Source organism: Emydura macquarii, unplaced genomic scaffold (assembly GCF_026122565.2).
Source record: "Emydura macquarii macquarii isolate MOO-44397 ecotype Brisbane River unplaced genomic scaffold, CSIRO-AGI_Emac_v2 contig_1045, whole genome shotgun sequence".
Taxonomy (NCBI): Eukaryota; Metazoa; Chordata; order Testudines; family Chelidae; genus Emydura; species Emydura macquarii.
In genome coordinates this window covers 20,621,693-20,642,694 of record NW_027131182.1, presented here as the reverse complement: position 1 = coordinate 20,642,694, position 21,002 = coordinate 20,621,693, and the positions used below count along the sequence as shown (strand labels likewise).

Here is a 21,002-nt window from a genome sequence, read left to right as displayed (position 1 = left end):
GAGGATATTGATATAATAGGCAACACAGAAACTTGGTGAAATGAGGATAATCAATCGGATACAGTAATACCAGAATACAAAATATATCGGAAGGACAGAATAGGTCATACTGGGGAGAGTGGCACTATATGTGAAAGAAAGCATAGAGTCAAATGAAACAAAACTCGTAAATGAACCAAACCGTGCCATAGAATCTCTATGGATAGTAATTCCATGCTTGAATAATAAGAATATAGCAGTAGGGACATACAGCTGACCACGATGGTAATAGTGACTGTGAAATGCTCAGGAAGATTAGAGTCTATAAAAACTCATTAATAATGGGGGATTTCAACTATTCCCATATTGACTGGGTAATGTCAGAGGAAAATAGAAAGGAGCATAAATTCTTGCAAATGACGTGTAAAAAATATAATTAGGAAGGCCAAAAAAAGAATTTGAAGAACAGCTAGCCAAACACTCAAAAAGTAACAGCAAAATTTTTTGTAAGTACCTCAGAAGCAGGAAGCCTGCTAAACAACCAGTGGGACCACTGGACAACCGAGATGCTAATGGAACACTCAAGGAAGATAAGGTTATCATGGAGAAACTAAATGAATTCTTTGCATCGGTGTTCATGGCTGAGGATGTAAGGGTGATTCCCAAACCTGAGCCATTCTTTTTAGGTGACAAATTGGGGGAACTATCCCAGATTGAGGTGTCATGAGAGGTGGTTTTGGAACAAGCTGATAAATTAAACAGTAATAAGTTACAAGGACCAGATGGTATCCAGCCAAGAGTTCTGAAGGAACTCCAATGTGAAATTGCAGAGCTACTAACTGTGGTATGTAACCTATCTTTTAAATCAGCTTCTGTACCAAATGATTGGATGATAGCTAATGTGATGCCAATTTTTAAAAAAGGCTCCAGAGGAGATCCCAGCACTTACAGGCTGGTACGCCTAACTTCAGTACCAGGCAAGTTGGTTGAAATATAGTAGAAAACAGAATTATCAGACACATAGATGAATACGATTTGTTGGGGGAAGTGTCAACATGCTTTTTGTAAGGCAGATCATGCCTCACCAATCTATTAGAATTATTTGAGGGGGTCAACAAGTATGTGGATAAGGGTGATCCAGTGGATATAGTGTACTTAGATTTTCAGAAAGCCTTTGACATGGTTCCTCAGCAAAGGCTCTTAAGCAAAATAAGCTGTCATAGGATAAGAGGGAAGGTCCTCTTCTGGATCAATAACTGGTTAAAAGATAGGAAACAAAGGGTAGAAATAAATGGTCAGTTTTCAGAATGGAGAGAGGTAAATAGTGGCTCCCCAGGGGTCTGTACTGGATCAGTACTGTTCAACATATTCACAAATGATCTGGAAAAAGGGATAAACAGTAAGGTGGCAAAATTTGCAGATGATACAAAACTGATAGTTAAGTCCAGTTGACTGAGAAGAGTTACAAAGGGATCTCACATAACTGGAGTGACTGGGCAACAAAATGGCAGATGAAATTCAATATAGATAAATGCAAAGTAAAACACATTAGAAACATAATCCCAATGATATATATAAAATGATGGGGTCTAAGTTAGCTGTTACCACTCAAGAAAGAGATCTTGGAGTCATCGTGGATAGTTCTCTGAAAACATCTGCAACAGCAGCAGTCAAAAAAGCTAACAAAACGTTGGGAATCATTAGGAAAGGGATAGATAAGAAAACAGAAAATATCATATTGCTTCTTTATAAATCCATGGTACACCCACATCTTGAGTATTGCATACAGATCTGTCTTTCCATCTCAAAAAATATATATATTCAAATTGGAAAAGGTGCAGAAAAGGGCAACAAAATTTTTTAGGGGTCTGGAAAACCTTCCATATGAGGAGAGATTAGTAAGACTGGGACTTTTCAGCTTGGAAAATAGATACCTAAAGGGGGATATGATAGAGGTCTATAAAATCATGACTGGTGTGGTGAAAGTAAATAAGGAAGTGATATTTACTCCTTCGCATAACACAAGAACTAGGGGTCACCAAATGAAATTAACAAAAGGAAGTATTTCTTCACACAACACACAGTCAGCCCGTGGAACTCCTTGCCAAAGGACGTTGTGAAGGCCAAAACTATAACAGGGTTCAAAAAAGAACTAGATAATTTCATGGAGGATAGGTCCATCGATAGCTATTAGCCAGGATAGGCAGGGATTGCTGTTCGCCAGAGGCTGAGTATGGCCAACGGGATGGACGCTTGATAATCACCTGTTCTGTTCATTCCCTCTGAAGTACCTGGCACTGGCCACTGTAGGAAGACAGGATACTGGGCTAGATGGACCATTGGTCTGACCCAGTATAGCTATTCTTATATATGTTATGTTTTTAACCTTTTCTTCCTTCCTATGCTGGTCTGCTAAGCAGTATTACAGCAGAACCTACCAGTGTCAGCATTTCCATTATAAAACCCAAAGATTCACAGTGGCTGTAATTGTTTCTGTGACTTTGGTGCCTGGAAAGTCCCTGAAGTTGCAGAGGCTGCTTGCTGTTCAGATGAGGAAGTTACCCCTTAGAAGCAGCCACATGAGACTTCTTTCAATCTTACCTGCCTATGTATCTGGACCTTTCCCAAGCATGGATTCACAGATCCTACCCTACTCTGCCTGACTGCCATATATGGCAACTGAGCCATCAGGAGTGACCTCAGGGGAAGCACTAACATGTGAAGTATGTCTCTCCATGATCACCCCTCCCTGATTTTAGCAGTGAATGGGTTCATCCCAGCTAAGTGATAAACAGATTAAAGCTCTGTCATCCCAATCCCTCTCTATGGCTGACAGCTCTGAAATGAGGCTGAACCAAGAAGAGGTGAAGAATGTGACCCATTGGCCCAAAACATTTGCCCTAGTGGCACCTGGGTGCATCAGGAAAGGAAGAAATCCTCGGCTCCAGCAAAGCTAACTACCTGCAAATAGAATGGCTTGGGTATTTTTAAAATTCTTTATTGAAGACAGGAATGAAAGAACCCATTCTCTGACACAGTCTCATCATTGTTAACAGAATCATGTCAGGGGTTTACTGCAGCTCTAGGAATCCGGGTTGATTTGTAGTTATAAAGAAGGATGGTTGGGTTTTTTTTACCCCTGTACACCATGTTGACTTACTTCCTGAAAAGGTCAACCTATTCTGCAGCTCCTTTATGCAGCCTTCAGGGGCTGGTACATACCAGAAGACTGCCTAAATGGTTTACCTAGTTTTAAAAATAAAAATAAAAAAATTTGCCACTTGTATCTTTTTTCAGCCATCTATGGAATAATCCACTCTGTGGGTGAAATCCTGACTTCATTGAAATCACGGGCTTGATGCAGAAATTATTGGATGAGGTTCTTTGGCCTGTGTTATGGAGGAAATCAGATTAATTGATCATAATTGTCTCTTCTAGCCTTAAAATCTATGAATGGGAATTTTGCCATTGACTTCAATAGGGTCTGCATTTTTACACTATCTGGAGTGTCTGAGAAATCAAGCAGATTTGGTTAGACATTTAGCAAGTTATTGACCATATCACATGAAATTCTCATTTTTGGATGTAAAAGTCCCCCATTTATTTCTTAGATGACTTATGACACATAAGGGCATTTGAGACTGCTTACCTGTACATTAAAGATGTGCTCAACACAGGTCTCTGCAGAACTTACTACAATATTTTTCTGCATATATCTCTCATTGTTTTCTTTGAATAATCCTCTAGAAGTCACCCTAGATGACTGGAGATCAGCATCCAGTGTTGCATTATATCTGATATCTACAAAAGAAATGGAACAAATTTTTGTTGAGTCTGAATTTCAGTACAACTCCCACCAGAATCAGGCTTCAGTATTATAGAATGACTGGTTTTGCCATAAAACCCCAAAATATTTTACTGCTTCTGTAGCTTGCTAAACATGAAACTTTGTCAAAAACAGTAATCAATCCAACATCTACGGAGGATGTGAGTCAGTAATCTGGGCAAGAGGTCATTCCACAAAGCCAAGAGTAAAGCCAAATACAGAGACCTTGCAATCATCTGCCAGAACTCTAAGTGTACAAGTCTATAAGGCATTCTGCATTTAATCATCCACCAAGCAGCATTTTCAGCTTTAATTTTTTTTTTTTTCAAATTTGACTCTGTCTTACTATGGAAATTCATCATTATTTTATTGTTAAAAATTGTAAGCACTGAAAAAGGTATCACATGAAGTAGAGAAGTGGTCGAATGTATTTTGCCAATTATTTGGTATAAATATAATTGATCAGATGAGGTCTTACAATATTGCATCGTAAGTCCTTAAAGGACACTTGTCATCATTCTGCTATTTCCCTCACTTCCTAAAAACTGTGATGGACAAGTCTAGTGAAAGACCCAAGATTGGACTTTAAAATTAAAAATCATACAGTTTGGTCTCCTGTCTAATTCTCTTCTTTTTCTATTACCCAGAAAGAGCGTCTGTTTATTCACATCAGAGGGAGCAGAACGTACAGCTTGTGAGATTTAGCAGTGGGAGACATCTTTTTTGTTGAAGAGCAAAGACATGGTCACTGCTGCTGCTTCAACCCATCATCTGAAGTTAAGCCTTAGCTCCTTCAAAGTGATCAAAGCTGATGACAAGATTGGAGTGCAGCTGAAGGACAACTGGAGAGCTCAGTGCAGTAAAACTAGCCTCTGAACTCCCCTGCCGTTTCTCCTCTCTCCCTGATGGCACTTCATGGTGCTAACAGGAGAGGTGAGAAGTCAGCACTCTCTTTTCAATATGACTTGTCTCTCACCTTTCAAAGACAATGGGACTCAGTGATGACAGCTGTGCTTTAAAATAAAATAAAGAAGCAACCCGTCAGCCACTATTAACATTTATAGTGATTTCTTCTTTTATAGGTTTGTAATCTAATATTTGTTTTTAATTCTCCCCAGTATGTCTGAATTGCAACACAATTCATATAAGCAATACATTAGATATTCTTACCCACTTGATTATTTCTATTAGCAGGTCTAAACTTTGCACTGAAACATATTTTGACAGTTATCTCAGTGTTCTTATTCTGCAGACTGATTTTCTCAGGTGTAAATGAGGCTCTTATGGACACACTTGCAATGCTTTGTGACCTGAAACAAAAAGAGATTGATACATGTGATTTCAAGGACTCTCAGTAAATTAGAAATTTAGCTCTGGGATAGGCTTATATGTGACTATAATATTTTTTATAATGGTTCCCACTGTAAAATTTCCCATCATGCCAGCCTGGTCCAATTATCTTTCTTTGATGAAATGATTGTTTTCAATAGCTGATGCTCTTTTTTCACATCTCTTTTATGTGTCACATTAACTGACACAGTACAATGGGAGATTTACGATCAGTTAATATTAATACTCTTAACATTTTAAATAATTTTTCATAGGACAGTTTTACAGAATCAAGTCCTTGAATTTTTCCTTAAGGAAAACTGCTAGTGTTCTTTTAGGAAGGTCATTGACCTTAATGGGGGAAAAGCAGAGCAGTTACATGTCTTTTTAATTAGCTTTTGTGAAAAAATAATGCAACTCTCATAGTAAGTGGTCAGGATTCAAAAGAATTGTTTTGAAGAACTAAAAAAAACATTGCCAGGCAAATCCAAGGTGATGTTTTGTTATAACAACTGATTTTCCCCTTTGCATTTTACAATTTACATATATACTTTAATGAGCTTCATTTTTTGACAAGTCAGGTCAAATTCTAGAGTGAAGCAGAGATATGAATACATTTATTTTAGTGTGATCAATAAAAGGTAAGTGTCAAACAGCTTTCTAATTTACACATGGACCTCCTGCTGACATCAATGGGCATTCTGCTGTGGATAAAAGGTACCAGATGGCCATTAGTTTTTAATACTAGATAATTTGGTTTTATTATGCAAGAAGTGGCAATTTATTTGTATTTTTAATTCTGCTACCAGTGAAAACTCATACTCCATAAAGTGTCTCAATAATATCCTCTGGGAGGTCTGGTGATGCCAAGGGTAACTGAGCAGTGAAGCTATTTATCAAGCAGGGATTCAACTCAGCCCCATACAATGTGCTGCATACAATGGGTATGTCTACACAGCAAAGAAAACCCGTGGATGGTCCATGCTGGTCAACTCGGGTTCGTGTGCTTGGGCTGCAGGGCTGTTTCGTTGCTGTATAGGCATCCAGGCTCAGGCTAGAGCGTTAGGACCCTGCAAGATGGGAAACAGCCCCACAGCCTGAGCCCTGAGAGCCTGAGTTGGCTGGCATAGGCCAGCCGCAGGTGTCTAGTTGCTGTGAAGACATACCTAATAGGTCTTTGGGAAGGACAAGATTTGTGGCTTGTGAAATTGTTCCTTTTTCATGTGATGAAACTTGTAAACTATCTTGGCAGATATGCATCGTCTACAGGACAGAAAAAATTAATTTCTTCTGAAGTAGGTGCCAATTTTATTTCACTGCTCTATTTGCTCTATAGCACAGCTCTTCCAAACACGTCAGTCCATCAAAATGTCAGACATTACTGGCAATTGAAGGTAGTGTAGTACAACACTATTTTTCAGCTAGATTCTCTATTAGCATAATCATGACAACTGTGTTAGGGCCATACACATGCCATGAGTAGGGACTGGGAGATTTTTTTTTTTTTGGCCATTTCGTTAAACAAATGCACTACTTGTATCCAAGATATTAAAATATTGTCTAACCAAAATCATTGACTAACCAGAGTTGAACCACATTTCCATCAGCACCAATAGATACATCAGTAATATCATCCCCATTTAAGTCTCTATGGCCATCTACTGATCTTCCAAAGTACTGGAGTTGCTGTCCAAAAGCGGAATCTGATCCTAAAATTTTCTAGAAAAAGAGAGCTTGATTATTGACAAACAATAGCATAAGCATTTGATTTTCACAGCTATCCTATTAATATGCAACATATTTGCTTAGACAAACTCTTTTGTAGATGGTCTCTATTATTTTTAAGGGTTCCTTTTTTCTGTGACAGCAAATAATCCTTTTTTTGTGTTAAATATCTTGGAAGTAAATTGACCAAAATGACAGAATGGTGCATGCCAACTAGTCATTACTGAAAAGCTTTATTTCCATCTCACATCAAGCAATTCTCAAAGATTAGGAAATTAAATCTAACAAACCTTTTTTTTTTTTGCATCAGGAAAATTCTCATGAGAAAAACATACTACAATATTATTATTTTAATCTAGGGGATTTGGGTAACTAATTACTATTTGTGCCTTGAAGGTCTGCTCCTTAAATACTATACTTTTAAAGATTCCAGATTTGGAATTAACCCAGTATTTTCAGGTGTGCATCAACCCTAGAAAGCTAAATAGTGAGCTGCAAAATGAGTCAACCTGGTGTAAAGAAGTAAAACTATCGATATAGATACAGTAGGGTCTGCCTAGGTTTTCCCCCATGAAATATTCATATCACCTATCTCTGTATCCCAAGCTATCAGCTGCACAATATTATCCTGGAAGTGTCTAAGACTGGCATAAGGGGGAAGAGAAAGCAGTGGTGCTTAAAGAAGCCAATAAAAACACACAGAACATGATACATTATTTGAAAGGGATGGAATACCAGCCAACAAAAAATCCTCTATGTTAAATCCTTCATTTTAAATCTAGCTTTTTTTTTGTAATTCATCACAAGCCTTTGAATACAGTATTATGTAATGAAGTTATTTACCTGTGAATATTTAGTACGTATAGCCCTTAGATTGCCATTGTAAACGTAAACTGCTCCCGAATTCTGATTTTCTAAAGGTGCACCTATTATCACATCATTAAAACCATCCAAATCAATATCTGAAAGGGCCGCAATAGCAGATCCAAACCGAGCATTTTCTAACCCTTGCGGACCTTCTAAGAGTTCTTGTTGATCCAAAATTCCCTTTTAAAAATACAAGAAATAACAAAACTACCGTGTCAATAAATTAAAGGAAAAAGTATCTGCATTATTCTTTTCCAATGTGCATTACCTTACACTTGCCAACACTGAACTTCATTTGCCATCATGTTACCTGTTCACCTAGCTTTGTTAGGTCCTTCAGTCATGGCAAATGTCACAGCAGAAAAATGAAAGCATGCCATGCAAAGAGAAGTACTAACTGCACATATAAATGTATTTATGGGTCTTTAAAATCCTCAGTTTCCTCATTTGATTGTTCTAAATGTTCCACAATTTTTCAAATATGTATTGATAAATATTTAACAGCGAGGCTAATTAATCATTGGAACAATTTACCAAGGGTCAGGGTGGATTTTCCATCACTGACAATTTTAAAATCAAGATTGGATGGTTCTCTGAATGATATTCTCTAGGAATTATTTTGGGGAAATTCCATGGCCTGTGTTAGACAGCAGATGAGACAAGATGATCACAATATGGCCCCTTCTGGCCTTGGAATCTATAAATCAAGATTCCATCTTTGGATTACCAATTTTTAGGCACAAAGAATGGAAATTCTTGTAACTGGACATAAATGGAATTTCCTACTAGCTAATGCAAAACCCATTTGTAGAAACATTGGTATTCCTGACCTTCCTATTGCCAACTGAAGAAAAAGTGTCGAAGAACTGTCTACATCCAAATGGTAAAATTTGCATTATCTTAAAACACACTGTTAAAACAAATATATTTATGCTTGCCATGCATTCTCATTGTTTTGTACACAAATATGCTAGCAATGATAGTCAGACTGTCTATCCACAATGATTAGCACTTAATTCCTGTAGTCCAGGAAGATTACACTAGTCCTTGTTATTTTTAAATCACTTTCTCATCATTCTGAAAATATTTTAAATAATTTTAAATGAATAATTTAACAAAAGTGAAAAATATTAATGATAGCTTCCCAATCTGTTTCAATTTCCAACAGTGAAAAATCCAACCACTACATCCATTTTTTTTGCCTATTACCAAAGTGAGTTGTTGTGTCAGCCCTTAGCAGTAGCATCTTTGTCTTGCTTAACAGCCTGGGAAAAAATGCTATTGACAGGAGCAGAATTAAAACTCTGAGTAGTCTGAATTCTTTTCTGCCACTCCCAGTACTTTCCACATTCATTGTGTCTACATATGTGGGTTCTGTTCCACCTTCCTTGAAACTCCATTTGTTTCTCAGGCTCCCTACCAGGGTCCACAACCTGACTTAAAAAAAAAAAAATCAAATGCAGAAAAATTTCAGAGCAGAAAGGGATTGATTCCTCCACCTAGTAATACAGGAAACAGCTTTGCAACCCTTAACTGCAACTCAAAGGCTTCAATATAAGGGCTGCTGAATATGGTCCATAAATACCAAATGTGCTATCTTTAACTGGGGGCACCACATGAGTAGTTCTAACTAGAACTGGTAGACTAGTAACATTCCCCACCCTTTGCTGTGTCTTCTGTGCTTCATGGAGTCAGATTATACCTTTGCCATGAATATTCAGATGTCCACCATTCACTGAATGAATTGTGAAACTCTTCACAAATGCCAAGCATTTTGGGAATTTTACTGCAAACACAGATTCATCTGAAAGTATCTAGCAGATTTTTTGTTAATTCCCTGTTTTAAAATTTTCAGTTGGTCAATCAGGAGCCAGAAACAATATAATGTGGTTTGGGTGACAAATCAGGCAACAATGGACTCTGGGTCTCTTCAGCAGTACTTCTGTCCCCAGAAACCACAGCAAGACTCTGGTGCTAGAATTGAGAATATCATGGGTCTGTGATGAATGTGGATGTCAGCTCTCAATGCTAGCAACATGTCCAGAACATGAACCTAAGTCCTTATCCCTTCTCTTCCCACCCCCCGCCTCCCAGCTTCTTTTTTTTTTTTCCTTACCTTTGTGATGGAAAACATATAAACTCTTCCCTCTTCTTTCTTTAGGTCATTCATGAACATCGGTGCACTTACTAGCAGCACATCTGTAACTGAATCTTTGTTAACATCCACTGCACACACCACACTGCCAAAGTAGGAGCCAATCTGGAATTGATAACACAAGAGTAATTTATTTACGTCTTGTGTAAATTACACTGTTTTTGCACCTGGTCCTACATACATCTGTACGAGTGAACAGTCCAACTGAATTAAAAAAGACTGCTCTCAAGACAAGCTACTTGTGAAACATGCCTAGGTGTTTGAAGATTCAGCCCCTTATTTAGTATGCATTATTTTTTGTATGCAACATTGTTGTAACCGTCAGTCCCAGGATATTAGAGAAACAAAGTGGGTGAAGTAATATTTTTTATTGGATCAATTTCTGTTGGTGAGACACACGTTTTTGCGCTACACAGGTCTAAGGAAGAACTCTGTGTAGCTTGAAAGCTGCTATGACAGTAACATAGTGTAATAAGACTACAAATGGGACAAAAAAAGTGCTGTGCAATGAATTTCTTTTTTATGTTAAAATGTATACATGAGCTGTGATTTACTTTTATATTTGTTGATCATCATAACAGAAAGTAATTCAAACTTTCAGCACCATGACAAGGCTTTCACACTGGAGAAAAGGGAAAGTCATGAACTTGCAAGTCAACCTTATGGTACCATCCATCCTCCAGACAACCTCACCTGAACAGTGGATGTCCATGGAGTCTCTCCTAACTAGAGGCATTTACATAGAGGGCCTGATAAATCTTTTCCATACCTAATTGCTATGATTTTATGAGAGACTGCATGAAAGTCACAGAAAATCTAAAATTCATTGTAAGAGTGTAGCTACAGGGAAAAGGACAGATATAATGCTAAATGCTTTGCAAAAAAAATTAATTTAAAAAGACATACATTACCACAGCCAAACATGACTAACCAGTTTCAGTGCTGCCTCAGTAAAAGTAGATATCTACACCATTTATGTCCATGAAGAAAAAGACTACTTGCCTGATCTCCTTTCTGGGAATGAACAACTGTGACTTTGCCATGGCTGTCAGTGTCATAAACCACTACTCTGCCAGTGTAGTTGGATCTTGGAGCACCAGCAACAAAATAGACAGTGTTCTGAGTTGAGATAACAGCAACAGAATAACCTAGAAAAGAAGTCAACGTGATAGTTGTGAGATATTATCTAGTAAAAGTAGGCAGAGTTAGGGGTTGCCTCCTAAGGTTATAAGCTAGGGCATGAATTTAAAGTGCAATAGCTATTCCGCACAAGCTCCCTGTGTGAACATTCTCATTCTGCACTTCCAAAGTGAATTAAGTTAAACTGCAGTAAGGCCCTCTTAGTGTAAATAAGGCCATGTCTACTCTACAAAACTACATTGGTATCATTACATTGCTCAGGGGCTCCTTAGCATTGCAGTTATACTGAACTAATAGTGCTATGTCAATAGAAGGGTTTCTCCTGTGGACGTAGCTACTGCCTCTCACACAGGTGGATTAAATAAGACAGGGAGAGAAGCTCCCCCCTTGGCATAGTAGCATCTTCACTGAAGCACTACGGAGATACAGCTGCATTGCAGCATTTTAAGACTTAAGACTGTCTACATGTGGACTTAGTGCAGAATAGCTATTCCGCAATAGTTATTCTGGCCTATTTACCCGCATACACAAGCCCTTAGTTACCCATTAAAAGAACAGAAGATGAGACCACCTGGTATCCTAGCTGCAGAATATTGTACTGCCAGGTCAGAGATTTAAGTCTGGAAGCTACATTATCACTCATGCACCTAGCTCACTTACACTTGCATATGTTAAGGAGATATGGTTTTCAGGGGAGGAGAGTGAAATGCAACTCCTCCTGGCCGATTTGTAGGGGCAACACTGGCTTATATAGCAAGAGGTAGAGAACAAAAAAACAAAAAACAAAAAAAAAAAATAAAGAATGTCAGTTGCATGCAAATGTGAGGGTATGAAGATGAGTGAGTTAGGAAAAAAAGGTGGAAATAGTGGCCCATGGAATGAAGGAGTGAGAAGAAACTTGGGCCACCATTACTGCCATTCTTCAAGTTGGATCATGTTTGGAGAGGAACACCCACTGATTATGATGGGCTCAATGCACTCTCCCACAAGACACAAATCACTAATCCCAGTTACTGAGCACACTACAGTTCTTGGCTGCACATGGTAGGACATGTTAACAGTCCATCAATCATAAATTTCAGACTGATTGACCTTCTTTAAAAAAATTTAATTCTCTCCTCCAGTATTATAACTTTACCTGCTCTGCAGGAAACATTTTAAGTACAGATTAGCTTTGTAAACCAGTTTTACTGCATATTTTGTATTTCTATTGTTTTACTACAGTAAATTTATTTTAACAGAGGAGAACAAAAACATTTTGTTGTAAGGCCTAGACTTAAACTGAAGATAATTTAGCAGTAAAACTTGGAGAAGTTTTACCAGGCAAATGTAAACTTTTATTCTAAGGAGAGTCACTGTGGTGTTTAATGGCATTAATAAAGTGCCAAGGGAGCAACCAGAGACTGCTGTACAGAAGTCCCTCACTAAGATAGAAAACAAGTTTTATCACAAATGAACTGAGAAAGCCCAAACAAAAACGGTGGTCTCCTGTAAATATTACAAGATACCTAACACTCTCCTGGCTCTCACTGTTCCAAAGTACATATTGTATCAGTGTGGTGGATATAGTATGCCACCAAGCTATAAAGTTTGCTGGTTTTGACTGAAATGTATGCCAGAAAACTAATAGCGGATATAAATAAAATGTCTATTAAACTGCAGTGACATTACTAAAAACATAAATCAAACTGGAAAAAGGCCACTGAATGAAAGAGCATAGAAGAGTTGCTGACAAATAAATAAGCTCCTGACCTAAGGTCAAAGAGGGAGTAGGTAAACAGAAAGCAGGGGTATAAATAGAACCCTGTATTATAAACGAAGTAGTTTTTTTCGGTTCCTATAATTTCTTACATTCTTGTAATGTACGTGTCCCAAGAACTTTTCATCTTATGTCCTTAATATTTCAGTTAACATTCATTCAAAGTTTTAAAAATAATTAAATTAATAATAAATAAATTAAAATAATAAATGTTTAATTCAGTTTCAGTGAATCCATTGGCTAGTAAACAAAATCTATTTACATACAGAATTCCTCTTTCCTCTCCAATTAGTTCTTAACATGAGACTGCTAGAAGGTAATTTGCCACATTTGCCTGTACTTGATAAACTCTGGATATGCTACATAAATGTTTCAGCCCCTTACCTAAATACGAGCTATGGTTTCGGTCTTGTAGAATTTTTTCAAATGCTTGACTAGGGAACGTAGTGACTTCATTCGAGGTCTCCTGAATTACAGTCCCACTCCAGTCATAAGCCCCAACAGCACCCAACATCAGAACATCCTTAAAAAAATAAAATCAGAATTTTAGAGCTACCTACTGTTCGATAAGTACAAGGGAAGCAGAAATTACAGTATACGTATGGTATAATCTGTTTAAATTAATGATGTTTAGATACTCAACACTCAGAGTTGAGTTAGATGACATAGCAATAACCTCCCTGTAGCCCCAGTCCTGATTCTTGTATACACAATAGCATCAATCATTTGAAACAGTGGAGTGCAGAAAAACATTTACAAAATGTTGCCATGTTGATGGACCCCTAACAGAGATGCAGGCTTCCTGCTTTATCCTAAAGGTCTTTTAAAATGTAATACCCAATTAAGATTGCTTCTGCATAAACAGTTTATATATGGTAATTTCTTGCAAAAACCCTGTCACAATTGGACTATTCTTAATGTTACTTTATGCTTAAGAACCTTGCTGAACTGAGGCTTTAAAAAGGGAAATGGTAACAAAATATTTGCACACATGCAACTTGCCTGAATAAGCAGAGAAAGATTGCTTAATATTTTCCTATATCCTGACTTTAAGTGTCTCACAAGCTTAATGTTGCATTAATATAGGGGTTCTTTTTATTTGTTTACGCTTCTCTAATTTATTTTTAGGGTAGAAAATAAAAATGGATATAACTATTAGTTTGCAGCACTTGAAAACTGCTTGCACTGCAGCTGTACTTTTGCATATTTAGACTAGAAATTCTTTATTTGGTTGAGGTATCCTTAAACATGTTTAATATGGAAAATTAATTTAAAAATGTGTGTTTGTTTTAAGTTATATGTGAAAGCTGCAAAAAATATTCTTAACTTTGAAAATACTACACAAACTTTCTTCATCCTTGAATTGTCATTTACATCTCAATGAATGTTAAGTTTTGAAATATATAGTTTCAGTTTTCTGAGTTATTCAAGCACAAGACATCAAATTAGAACAAGAGAATTGTTCATAGACTCAGACTATAAGGTCAGCAGGATGGATAAAAATTAATTATTTAAAAAAAAAATCAAATCTGATTTTTTTTTAAATTTAAATCAGATTTTTTTTTTTAAACCATCAATAAAATACTAAGTTTCTCTCTTGTTTAAAAAATAACAGTTACAATTAAATCTCATCACAAACATGCTAAAACTAGACCTACGGTCTTATAAAAATGAATTAACGGCTCTAGTCTGTGCAGCCTAACTACCAACTCTTGCTTCTAGAAAGAACTGGGCTTTCAGTTTCTGTTTCTCATCAGACTAAAGTTACATGTGCAAAGAAAGACACAGGCTGGATAGGGTTGTTGTTCTGTGCTTATGTGGTGGTAGAGCTGGGCCAACCATGGAAGAGAAGTTAGTTAAGACATTGTCTTAAAGAAAGAGACACAAAGGATGGAGGCAGAGTAGAAAGTAACAGTGGAGTGGACTGGAAAGAAAAAGGGAAGACATTACTCAGCGCACACACACAGCTTCCTGTATTTCCCCACACTTTTGCCACAGAAAAACTGTCATGGCTTCTGGGCGTAAGAGAGACCCTATCTAGAAATATTTTGAAGAAATTTCTTTCCTGGGTAAAATAGGAAAACGCGTCAAGCGTAAGCAGTGCAAGGAGGAGATGCAGGGCCTACTTGCAAGAATGAAACATCATAATGAAAACTGCTTATTGGGAGAAAATGATGTGGATGAAGATATGGATATGTCTTAAGAACATGTGGATCAACTGGTTAGTAACTTAAATAATTCACTTTGCAATGCATCATTCTTCAACACTCTTTCTATGCCTTTTAGTACAAGTGTGATTTAACAAGTAAATTCCCAAGCTGTTGGATGTTGCTAGGAAAAAAGTTTAGCTTAGCTAATCCTTATGGCTTGTGTAATTAGTTAAGTAGGTTTAGAATCTATCACCCAGGTATATGGTACACAAAGCTGCAGTAAGAGAAATCTAGACTTGCCAGCTGCCACTGGGTGTCATTTTCTTATTTTATATTACATAATACATGCCCCTTATTTTGGAACATCATGGCCACAGACCATAATGGTGATGCCATAAGTCTATTCCCTATTTTACTTCAGCATAACTCAGCTTTCCCAAGGGAACCCCATCCTATACTTGTTTTCTCAAAAACCAGAAGAGCCAGTGAGTTCTATGGGTCTTACGCCAAAATTAAGTGCACTCTAAGTGCAGTCAGTCTTAGCTTTTTTGGTAATTTGGAATCAGATCTGCATCCTTGCTGAAAAAAATGTAAATGATTAACTGAATAGTAGAGTGAGAAGAACTGAGAAGAACGACGATTCAAAATCATTTTTGAATTTTGTTTAAGGATCCCATTTAAGCATAAGGGACTTTGACTGTGACTGTATCTGCAACAACTTCAGTGTCATCCGTTGGTACTTTTAGCAGCAGTGCTGCAACTAAACGTATTTCAGTTAACAAAGTATCAGTAGCAGGCAAAAGATTTCAATCATCCAGTAAAAGCATCACCATGGATGGGTTTGTAGTAAGGACCAGCAAATACCAACAAGACACCATAGATGAAAACATTGCTCGGTTCATTTATGCCACAAATTCTCCTTTTCGCATTGTTAACAATAAGCACTTCATTGATACGGTTAAGTCCTTACGACCAGGCTACGCTCCACCTGGTAGAGCAGACTTTGGTGGGAAGTTGCTAGATACAGTGTGTGAGAAGGAACTTGAACAGTGTGCAAGAAATACTGAGGGCAAATTTGCCAGTTTAAACCTTGAGGGGTGGAGCAATGTACACTGTGTCCAGTAATATGTGCCTGTGTGACAACAGAAGATGGCATTGCATATCTTTCAGAAACAATAGATACATCGGGAAATGCCCTCACAACAGAATATTTAAAAGAAGTGGCAGCGAAAGCTGTAATAAACTGTGAATAAAAATTCAACTGTCACGTGCACAGTTTTGTCACAGACAATGCTGCAAATGTGGCAAAGATGAGAAGATATTTCGAAGAAGAAACGGAAAGATGCTCCTTAATAACATATGGCTGCAGTGCCCATTTAATACATCTTTTAGCCAACGACTTAAGAACATCTTCTCCAGGAATAAAAGAAAATGTTATGGAAGTATTTTGCAACTTCAGCTACAACGATTTTGCTTCAGCTTCACGGACGAGAGCAGGAGGATCCAAACTAATTCTCCCTCAAGATGTTGGATGGAATTCTGGGGTTGATTGTTTTGAACAATTTATTAAGAATTGGCCTATTCTCATAAAACTTTGTGAAGAAAATAGATGGAAGATAAAATAGATGGAAGTATCTCATCCAAAGTATCTAACATTGGATTAAAGAGGAATGTAGAGGATACGCTCAGTATACTGAAGCCTATATCCATAGCCTTAAACAAACTTCAGAGAAATTGTTGCTGCATTGCTGATGCTGTTGAAATTTGGAAGGCACTTCAAGAGACATTGAAGAAAGAAAGACCTCACCAGAAAGTGAAACTGCAGGCAATAAAGAAGTGAATGTATCAAGCACTAACTCCACCTCATTTTCTTGCGAACATTCTCGACCCCAGATATAAAGGTAGATGCCTAACTTCTGAAGATGATGATGCCGCCATAGCATGGGCATCTCAAAATCACTTCTCAGTTAAGCCAGTCATAATAAATTTCAGGGCAGGAGCAGGACCATTTAAACAGTACATGTTTACTGATGATGTTTTGAACAAAGTCACTCCCCTGAATTGGTGGAAATCATTAGCCAGGCACCTTGAAACAGAGTTCCTTCAGTTGCTAAGACAACTTTTAACAGCAGTAGCTTCCTCTGCAGGCAGAGAGAGAATATTTTCATCGTTTGGTATTATTCACTCAAAGCTAAGAAATCGACTGGGAATTGAAAAAGCAAGAAAATTTGTATTTGTTTCAGTCTATGAATAAAAATGACAGTGGGAGTGGGGAAGATGAGAGCTAGTTATAGAAGTTTAAGGACAGTGTATGTTTAGTGTTGCGCTGACTTGTCTGTTAGAGTTAACAACATTTGAAAAAAAAAAAGTTTAAGGACAGCCATCAGCCGGCAACTCAGGAGACTGCTGCAATTGCAAATGTGAAACGTATGTAACATTTAAGATTAGTTTAATAAAATATAAGTGCTATTGTGTTTGCGTGTGCGATTTAGTTCTTCCCATTCCTAATGTACTGCTGCTGCATCTGCAGCTTGACACAGGTAATGTGTATTATGTACTATTTCCTAAATTAATAAAAATCAAGTTATCTAAAAAATTACACAAAGTATATACCCTCCTAGATGTTGTAAAATGCTGTATTAAATTGTAAATTAACATATTTTACTGATCAGATTTGCACCATTGTTTAAGAAATATGTGAAGAAGTATCAATGGGAAACTTGATTTAAATCAATGATTTTCTCTTGGTGATTTAAATCAATCCACCCTTCTGAAGGGACCATTATGATCATCTAGTCTGACCTCCTGCACAACACAGGCCACAAAACTTCACCCACCCACTCCTGTAATAGATCCCTAACCTAAGACTGAGTTATTAAAGTCCTCAAATAATGATTTAAAGACTTCAAGGTACAGAGAATCCACCAGCAAGTGACCAGTCCCCATGCTACAGAGGATTGCCTATGCCAATCTGCCCTGGGGGAAAATTTCTTTCCAATCCCAAATATGGCGATCAACTAAACCCTGAGCATGTGGGCAAGACTCACCAGCCAGACACCCAGAAAGAATTCTCTGTAGTAACTCAGGGTAATCCATCTAGCATCCCTTCACAGGCCATTGGGCATATTTACCGCTAGTAATCTAAGATCAGTCAATTGCCAAATTAGGCTGTCCCATCATACCATCCCTTCTATATGTTTATCAAACTCAGTCTTGAAACCAGCGAGGTATCTTGCCTCCACTGTTCCCTTTGGAAGGCTGTTCCAGAACGTCACTGTTCTGATGGTTAGAAACCTGCATCTAATTTCAAGTCTAAACTTCCTGATGGCCGGTTTATATTAATTAGTTCTTGTGTCTACATTGGCGCTGAACTTAAATAACTCTTCTCTCTCCCTGGTATTTATCCCTCTGATGTATTTATAGAGAGCAATCATGTCTCCCCTCAGCCTTCTTTTGGTTAAGCTAAACAAGCCAAGCTCTTTGAGTCTCCTCTCATAAGGCAGGTTTTCCATTCCTCGGATCATCCTAGTAGCCCTTCTCTGCACCTGTTCCGGGTTGAATTAATCTTTCTTAAACATGGGAGACCAGAACAGCATACAGTATTACAGATGAGTTCTGACCAACGCCTTGTATAACAGTATTAGCACCTCCCTATCTCTATTGGAAATACCTCATCTGATGCATCCTAGGACCACATTAGCTTTTTTCATGGCCACATCACATTGGCAGCTCATAGTCATCCTGTGTATCAACCAATATACCCAGGTCCTTCTCTTCCTCTGTCAATTCCAATTGATGTGCCCCAGCTTATAGCAAAAGTTCTTGTTATTGGTCCCTAATTGCATGACCTTGCACTTTCCACTATTAAATTCCATCTTATTTCTATTACTCCAGTTTACAAGGTCATCCAGATATTCTTGTATGATATCCTGGTCTTTTTCTGTATTAGCAATACCTCTCAAATTTGTATCATCCGCAAACTTTATTAGCACACTCCCACACTTTGTGTCCAAGTCAGTAATAAAAAGGTTAAATAAGATCAGTCCCAAGACTGGTCCCTGAGGAACTCCACTAGTAACCTCCCTTCAGCCTGACAGATCACCTTTCAGTATGACTCATTGTAGTCTCTCCTTTAACCAGTTCCTTATCCACCTTCCAATTTTCATATTAATCCCCATCTTTTCCAATTTAACTAATAATTCCTGATGTAGAACCGTATCAAATACCTTACTGAAATCTAGGTAAATTAAATCTACTGCATTCCCTTTGTCTAAAAAAATCTGTTATCTTCTCAAAAAAGGAGATCAGGTTGGTCTGACATGATCTACCTTTTGAAAAACCATGTTGTATTTTGTCCCAATTACCGCGAACCTCAATGTCCTTATCTAGTTTCTCTTTCAAAAATTTTTCCCAACACCTTGCATACTACTGAGGTCAAACTAAGAAGCCTGTAATTACCCAAATCGCTTTTTCCCCCCCTTTCTTAAAAATAGGAACTATGTTAGCAATCCTCCAGTCATATGGTAGAAATCCTGAGCTTATAGATTCATTAAAAATCCTTGCTAATGGGCTTGCAATTTCACATGCCAGTTCTTTTAATATCCTTGGATGGAGATTATCCGGGCCCCTCAATTTAGTCCCATTAAGCAGTTTGAGTTTGGCTTCTACCTCAAATGTGGTAATTTCTACCTCCATATCCTCAAGCCCATTAGCCCCCTGCCACTATCCCTGAGCTCTTCATTAGCCTCATTAAAAACTGAGACAAAGTATTTGTTTAGATATTGGGCCATTTCTTTCTTTGTTTTCTTCCTGTTTATATGGCTATAGAACATTTTACTAATGGTTTTAATTCCCTTTGCAAGGTCCAACTCTACGTGACTTTTGGCATTTCTCATTTAGTCTCTATATGTTCTGACCTTCAAGAGGTAGCTTCCCTTGCTGATCCCTCCCATCTTCCACTCCTTGTAGGCCTTCTGCTTTCTCTTAATCACCTGTCTGAGATGCTTGCTCATCCAGTTTGGTCTACAACCCTTACCTATGAATTTTTTCCCCTTCCTTGGGATGCAGGCTTCAGATAGTTCCTGCAACTTTGATTTGAAGTAATTCCAAGCCTCCTCCATTTTTAGATCCACGAGTTCCTCAGTCCAGTCCACTTCCCCAACTAATTCCCTTAATTTTTTTAAGTTAGCCCTTTTGAAGACCCTAGTGTCAGATCGACTTTTGTTTATCCTTCCATTTAGTTTGAACTGAATTAGCTCATGGTCGCTCGAACCAAAGTTGTCCCCTACAACCAGTTCATGCTTGGTGAACTCAGAAATGGCTGAACTAATTTTGACCAAAGTTAAAATAATAATGATAAAAAAAATCCAGCCAAATTTACAGAATTTGTTTGAGAAAATTATAAGCAGATGAAAAAAAAGGAGGGGTTAGACTAGAAACCACTACTCAACATTAATTATCACTTCAGGAAACTGCTGTAATAAAAAGCATTATTCCACTTTTCATCATGGTATATTTTTCTCTCTCTTTGTGAATATATAAATAAGCCATCTTCCAACCATGATGTAATTTAGTTTGTGGTATTACAGATAAACCACTTGTGCTCCACTTTTCTGGTTTGTATTAGAAGAAAATATAAATGAAATTAGGTCTGTATATTGCATTGTTGCTTATTATTTTTATTTTGTTAAATGTATACATGTATTTATGTATATGTAATTATATATTTCATTTGAGACAGTTTTTATATTATACCAGCATTACATACTAAATGATTAAATATACATACCTTTTTTTGTGAGTAATATGCACTGAAGCCCACTTGTGACATTTCCATTTGGAAGGTATCACCTTGATCTGTACCTAGTGCAATAACCATTATTTCATAAGTTATTCATATATCAGAAAGTCGGTTGAACATTATTTTTGCCACACATTGGGCCCAATCCTTCTGCCATTGTAATCAGCTGAAGCATGACTGGACCTATCTGTCAAACAATTTGCTCCCAAAAGTTCATCCAGATCTACTTAAAATATAAACACCAATTGTACAGTATCGAAATCTAATTGGTA

At 37.5% G+C, this 21,002-nt stretch overlaps 1 protein-coding gene across 1 annotated transcript in view; it reads right to left on the bottom strand.

Annotated features, from left to right (window-relative positions):
- ITGA2 (integrin subunit alpha 2) overlaps positions 1-21,002 on the bottom strand; it is a 102,973-nt gene that overhangs the window by 24,659 nt on the left and 57,312 nt on the right. The window contains exons 10-17 of the mRNA XM_067545612.1: positions 20,719-20,792; positions 13,165-13,303; positions 10,884-11,029; positions 9,843-9,986; positions 7,703-7,906; positions 6,717-6,853; positions 4,976-5,115; positions 3,629-3,780 (exon numbers count right to left, since the gene is read on the bottom strand). Coding sequence (XP_067401713.1) covers positions 3,629-3,780; positions 4,976-5,115; positions 6,717-6,853; positions 7,703-7,906; positions 9,843-9,986; positions 10,884-11,029; positions 13,165-13,303; positions 20,719-20,792 — 1,136 coding nt within the window. The remainder of the gene's footprint in view (positions 1-3,628; positions 3,781-4,975; positions 5,116-6,716; positions 6,854-7,702; positions 7,907-9,842; positions 9,987-10,883; positions 11,030-13,164; positions 13,304-20,718; positions 20,793-21,002) is intronic.